Here is a 6,570-nt window from a genome sequence, read left to right as displayed (position 1 = left end):
AAAAATACCGTATCAAACTGTTAGAGTATGCTAGTCGAAGCAAGATACTTGAAATACTTTACCTAACTGGTATGTGAACTCTGTGAACAAAACAAACGTAATGAATGGTAATTCCGAAAAATAAAATCACTATGCATATCTGTTCATTTAGGTAATGTGAAGCGTGTAAAATATTTAATGTTAACGTGTGCGTAAAAAAGTCATGTTGAGTATAACACTCATAAATACTTTGTATCACACAAAAATTTCTAATCTCAATGCTGGCAGAAAAAAAGTTGCATTTCGAATACGGTGACTTTTTTCAGTCGTCTGAAGCTGCGTAAGCGAGCGAAAGTCTCCCGTACGATTTTTTTCCGGATGGCACTTATTTATGTTCTGTTGACTAATAACGAAAGCTAGTAATTTGTAGTAGAGCATATCCAGAATTATGGTCATAAGACTGAAACCGCACACCAGAGTGTAACCAATTGAATTGGGCTAGCTTGAGAATTTTGAACACATATTTAACACATTCACATATCTGCTCTCCCTGATGTTCTGCATACGACACTACACGAAAGCGAATCAAACACTGCTAGGACAGGAATTTTGTCTGAACATCTGACTGCTGCGATTTCTTCGCGCGCTCTCAGAAGGAGCGGCAGTCTCGCCTACTCGAACGCCTCGGCACCGTCGTCGGCGCTCCGCTGCGCCTGCTGCGCCTGCTGCGCATCCGCCTCGGCGCGCCGGTTCAGCTCCCGCTGCTGCCGCCACGTGGGGTAGCCGGCCGCCGTCGCCTGCTGGTAGTCGGCGGCCAGGTCCTCCACCACCGCACGCGCGTCGTCCAGCTCGTCCAGGTTCTCTTTGAAGATCTTCTCCTTGCGGAACTGGTCCAGGAAAGCCTTCCGCTTCCGTAGCTTGTTGTACTGGTCAATTGTCCTTTCGAATAGCTGCAAGGAACGGAGAACATCATAACTAAATAATAAATACGTATACAATAATAAAAATTATATACAATAATAAATACGCAATAAAAGGTTAGTCAAATGAGACATATATAAGGTTGAATTGAAGAATTTCTTTATCGGAAAAGTTTCAGCCTCTGTTCCTCTCAATCTGCGAAGAAATCAATTTATTTCAAGTAAATACACACATCAAGAAAAATTTTGCATCAACTCGGTTCCGGGAGCACCGGAACCTGTACAGAAAATTCGAATAGAGATCAACATAAACATCATTTCCGAAATTTTTATTGCTCATGAAAACGGCACATTGCATGTAGTACCACCATGCAGCGGGACCTTCAGAGGTGGTGGTCCACATTGTTGTACACACCGGTACCTCTAATACCCACTAGCATGTCCTCTTGCATTGATGCATGCCTGTATTCGTCGTGGCATACTATCCACAAGGTCATCAAGGCACTGTTGGTTCAGATTGTCCCACTGCTCAACGGCGATTCGGGCGTAGATCCCACAGAGTGGTTGGTGGGACATGTCGTCCATAAACAGCCCTTCTCAATCTACCCCAGGCATGTTCGATAGGGTTCATGTCTGGAGGACATGCTGGCCACTCTAGTCGAGCAATGTCGTTATCCTGAAGGAAGACATTTACAAGATGTGCACGATGGGGGCACGAATTGTCGTCCATGAAGACGAATGTCTCGCTTGCATGCTGTCGGTATGGTTGCACTATTGTACAGCTGTTACGGCGCCTTCCATGAACACCAGCGGCATATGTCGGCCCCGCATAATACCAACCCAAAACAGCAGGGAATCTCCACCTTGCTGCACTCGATGGACAGTGTGCCTAATGCATTCAGCCTGGCGGGATTGCCTCCAAACACGTCTCCGACGACTGTCTGGTTGAAGGCATACGCGATACTCATCGGTGAAAGGAACGTGATGCCAATCCTGAGCGGTCCATTCGGCATGTTGTTGGGCCCATCTGTACCGCGCTGCATGGTGTCATGTTTGCAAAGATGGACCTCGTCATGGGCGTCGGAAGTGAAGTTCCTCATCATGCAGCCTATTGCGCAAAGTTCGAGTCGTAACACGACGTCCTGTGGCTGCACGAAAAGCATTATTCAACATGGTGGCGTTGGTGTCAGGGTTCCTCCGAGCCATAATCAGTAGGTAGCGGTTATCCACTGCAGTAGTAGCCCTTGGGAGGCCTTAGCGAGGCATGTCATCGACAGTTCCTATCTCTCTGTATCTCCTCCATGTTCGAACAACACAGCTTTGGTTCACTCCGAGACGCCTGGCCACTTCCCTTGTTGGGAGCCCTTCCTGGCACAAACTAACAATGCGCACGCGATCTAACCACGGTACTGACCGTCTCGGCATGGTTGAACTACAGAGAGCAGAAACCGTGTAACTTCTTACTGATGGAATGGCTGGAACTGATCTGCTATCAGACCCCCTCCGTCTAATACGCGCTGCTCATGCATGGTTGTTTAAATCTTTGGGCGGTTTTAGTGACGTCTCTGAACAGTAAAAGTGACTGTGCCTGTGATACAACACGCACAGTCAACGTCTATCTTCAGGAGTTCTGGGAACCGGGGTGATGCAAAACTTTTTTTAATGTGTGTAATTTACAAACTTCACACAGCAGAAGTACTGTTTCTCTGTAGTGTGGTGATTCCACTGCAGGCGTGCGAGTCCTTTTATGCGACGATATTTAGGCAACTTAGGCGTCAGTGACGATAAGGATATCGGGATTAGTACGATTTGAGCTAGTCGATCTTTGCTGGGCCTGAGCAAAATACCTAGTCTGCAGGTCTCACGGAACAAAATTATCTATTTCGGTATCAGTGTCTGCTGAACAGATTGAACAAGCGGTTACTCTCTAAATTGAGCACGAATCCAAACGTTTAACTCGCAGGTGAAACGTGCTGATCGTGCGTGTAGGTTAGTCTTAGTGGTAGACGCAGCGGCTAGTCACTGGAAACGCATGCAGGCGTAACACGTTTTTAGCAACAGTCATAGGTCTTCTGGTTATCAAAATATTCAATGTCTAAGTGGTACGTCGTAGGGTATGATAAGTCCTCGTGTACGGCGGTTGCAGCGGTGGGTTAACATAGTCCGTTCGAAACATTATATGCGTGCAGCATTCCTAGTCGCTGGGCACGTAAGTGGTTGGCGAACCATGTCTGGAGGCTGGAGGGGGGGGGGGGAGGAGGGAGGTAGTATGAAGACGCAGTGATTGATTGACCGTAGTCCGCAGTTGAGGTATCAAAATCTTGCTTATATGTCGTTCTTAGGCCCGGGAGAACGATCGGAAGGGCGGAAGATCAGTATGTGCCATTGGCATTTGAGCACAGCCTTCTGGGAACGGTACCATCTCGCGACCATTCTGTTATACCCTAGCCAGTAATGCCACCCGAGCCCGCTGCCAAAAGGTTGGCATCATCAAAGTCCGGACGCCGTCCGCATAAGCAGCGCCAGCGAGACAGGAAATCGCCGCAAGTCTGCGCGCGCCACCGCTGGCTTCTGGTTTCTTAAGCGCTGGAGTCGCGAGCGCTAGGACAGTTCTGTATTCGCCGCTCAGTTGTATACTCGCCACCGAATTGTGTACTTGCTAGTCAGTTGTGTGTTCATCGCAGCAGAGTTGTTGTTTGTCGTCAGCCGACGCTGACCTAGCCGCTCCGACTCGAACTAGACAGATTTCTGTAGACACGGAGTTCACTACTGTGTTTCTGTATCTTCGTTAATAAAGATAAGTACCGACTTTTATTTAATCAGAGTGTTTGGGTTTTCATCTTTCTGTTCACTGTTCCAGCGGACCGGTCGGCCCGCTATTAAAAGTGTGGCGGTGACTTCGTAAGCCGTTTCTACAGCGAATTGTTTGTCGCTACGAAAGCCGCCACAAAACATTCCGTTACCACCGGACTGGTAGCTAGTGCTTTTATGATCTGCATATCTGCGGCATCTATCCAGCTGGGAGAACAGTTCCCACTTAAATTGCCTGCCTCGATCGGTAGTTATGTGGCGCCGTCAGCCAAACCTAGCTAGCCAAGTTGACGTAAAGGCAGAGGCTACGGTTTCTGCAGTAATGTTGTCCACAGGTGTTGTCCACGGCTAGCGCTGTAAGGACATGTCGCTGGCCGTTCGACGGAGAAAGCGGACCCAAATCGGCAAGATGTACATGGGCGAAACGAGAAGTTGCGTCTAGAAAATCACCCACTGGCGCGTACATGTGGCGGGACACGTTGCAACGCATGGAACTGAAGGCATGGCCGCGTCCACACTCGGTAGTCGCCCACCATATCTGGCCTAACGAAGCGCTGTGACACGAGCCGGAAGGTGGGGCGGGCTCCAGGGGGACTTAGTGTGGACACTGACGAAGGCTTCTCTTCCGAAAGCGGACGAGAGAAAAGGGCGAGGTCTCCCTCGGGAGACGTTACATTATAGTCCGGCATCTTTCCCGGGAACGTCGACGAGTTGTAGCTCCAATGCGGACGTTGCATCGTCGACGAACCTTTGGAGCTCTTGGTCGTCCTTTTGAGCACGCACCACTTCCGAAAAGTCAATAGGCCTCACTAGATTGGTGACGTCTGAGGGACAGTCAGCTGATTGTGTGGCCCCTCCCGCCGGAGGTTCGAGTCCTACCTCGGACATTGGTGTGTGTGTTGTCCTTAGTATAAGTTTGTTTAATTAGCGTGGGCAGCTACTATATTATCAAAGTAAACTCTAGATGGTTGAACTGGCGAGGAGAGCAGCTGATTCTGTTCCTTTTGAATTCGTAGATCAGTGGTTTGTGATCCGTGTGTATCGTGTACGTCCTCGCTTTTGTTTGTGTACGGAAGTATTTAACAGCCTCATACATGGACAGGAGTTACAGGTCGTGTGCACTTCACTTACACCGAGGCGACGACAGTTTACGGCAAAAGTATGCCACGAATCTTCTGACCATTGTTGCAGTACCGCACCGACACCCGTTTCACTCGCGACTTCCAGTACCGCCAAAGGTGCGTCCAGCTTAGAATGCGCGAGCAGTGTTCCGTTTGCTATGCTGTTTTTCGCATCATCGAAAGAGGAGCACACTGTTTCCGTTCACTGCACTGGAGTGCGGCCTCGAACCCAGGGGTCGGAAAGTGCTGCATTCAAAGGCTCTTGCAGTTCCGCCGAGCGGGTTAAGTGTCAGCGGTAACAGTTTAGCGTGCCTAAAAACCGGCGTAACTCCTTGATTGTCATCGGTGGTGGTACCTGAAAGATTGGTTCGACCTTCTCAGTTGGTGGTATGGAGCCTGTAGATGAAATGCCTTGGCATAGCGACGTCGCCTCAGGCCGTCTAAACACACACTTGGCCGCATTCAACACCACGCCAGATTGCTCTAGACACTTCCGCACTTCTTGTAGATGGTGGTGATGTTGCTCCCTCGTGGCAGAAAACACGAGTATGTCGCCCAGGTATGCGAAGCAAAACGGCAGTCTTCGTAGAACAAAGTGAATAAACCTGTGCTAGGTTTGTGCAGCATTTCGTAACCCAAACGTTACAAGTTCGTTCTCAAAGGGTACAAACAGATTGATTATCGCTGCCTTGAGAATGTCCTCTTGTGCCACACGTATCTATCGATATGCCTTAGATCAGTCCTGAACACTGAATATTTTTGCGACGTACACGCAAAAAAGGCGCGGGGTATCGATCACGCGCGGTTCTTGCGTTGAGTGCGTGATAGTCGCCGCACGGGCGTTAAGCTCCTCGTAACAAGGTGCAGCGTAGACGACTACAAATTACTTGATGACCAGATTATGCCCTCATTAAACATCACATGGAATTCCGCCTAAGCGATGGCCATACGATCAGGTGCCAGTCTCCTGGGTCTACAAAATTCCAGTGGGCCATCTGTAGTTTCTATATGGTATGCCATGTTGTGCGCCAAGTGCGTAGCTGCGCCTGGTGGCTTAGTCAAGATCGGATATCCCGCCAGTAGTGCAGCGTAGTCCTCGTCAAATATCGGTATTAGCCTGGCACTATGCACCGATGTGTCGTGGTGAAATCCCGCTGCAGTCAGCCCGGTAACGCTGCCTACCAGTTGATAAAAGATAGTACTGGGCCACAAGATTAGCCCCTATAATAGACCCCGCAAAGGCGGCAACGGTAAAATACCATGTAAACGGGCGCCATAGCAGCAACTTTAACTCTATCTAACTGTATCCACTAAGTTCCATACGTAGAGATGAATGAGTTGCTCGCTTCATACAAACGGAATGCAGTCGGCGGTCTACAGTGGTGGATTGAAGTCCTTGGAAGGATGCTTAAGTCTGGGTCAATGTCTATTAAATGCTTCTGACCGGATGTCTTTGCGCTAACAAAAAAGCGCCTCGACTTTGTTGGGCGGTCGGTTGCGCCTGTTACCGGCTGCCGCTGGTATTTGGATGCAAACATGGTGCTGTACATTTCCGCACATATTCACCGACCCTAAGAAGGAAGGAAGGCATATCCGGTTCAACGTCCCGTCGACCTCGAGGTCATTAGAGACGGAGCACAAGCTCGGATTATGTCAAGAATGTGGAGGGAAATCACCCGTTCCCTTTCAGAGGAACCATCCCGGCATTGGCCTGGAGCGATTTAGGGTAATCACGGAAA

At 49.2% G+C, this 6,570-nt stretch overlaps 1 protein-coding gene across 1 annotated transcript in view; it reads right to left on the bottom strand.

The window, feature by feature from the left end:
- Nucleotides 1-650: 650 nt before the first annotated feature.
- The window catches only part of LOC124775434 (tubulin gamma-1 chain-like), an 86,334-nt gene continuing 80,414 nt past the window's right edge, over nt 651-6,570 (bottom strand). The window contains exon 10 of the mRNA XM_047250267.1: nt 651-929. Coding sequence (XP_047106223.1) covers nt 651-929 — 279 coding nt within the window. The remainder of the gene's footprint in view (nt 930-6,570) is intronic.

Source organism: Schistocerca piceifrons, chromosome 2, assembly GCF_021461385.2.
Source record: "Schistocerca piceifrons isolate TAMUIC-IGC-003096 chromosome 2, iqSchPice1.1, whole genome shotgun sequence".
Taxonomy (NCBI): domain Eukaryota; kingdom Metazoa; phylum Arthropoda; class Insecta; order Orthoptera; family Acrididae; genus Schistocerca; species Schistocerca piceifrons.
Note: the sequence above shows the minus strand (reverse complement) of the source record. Positions and strands in the feature narration are given on the sequence as shown.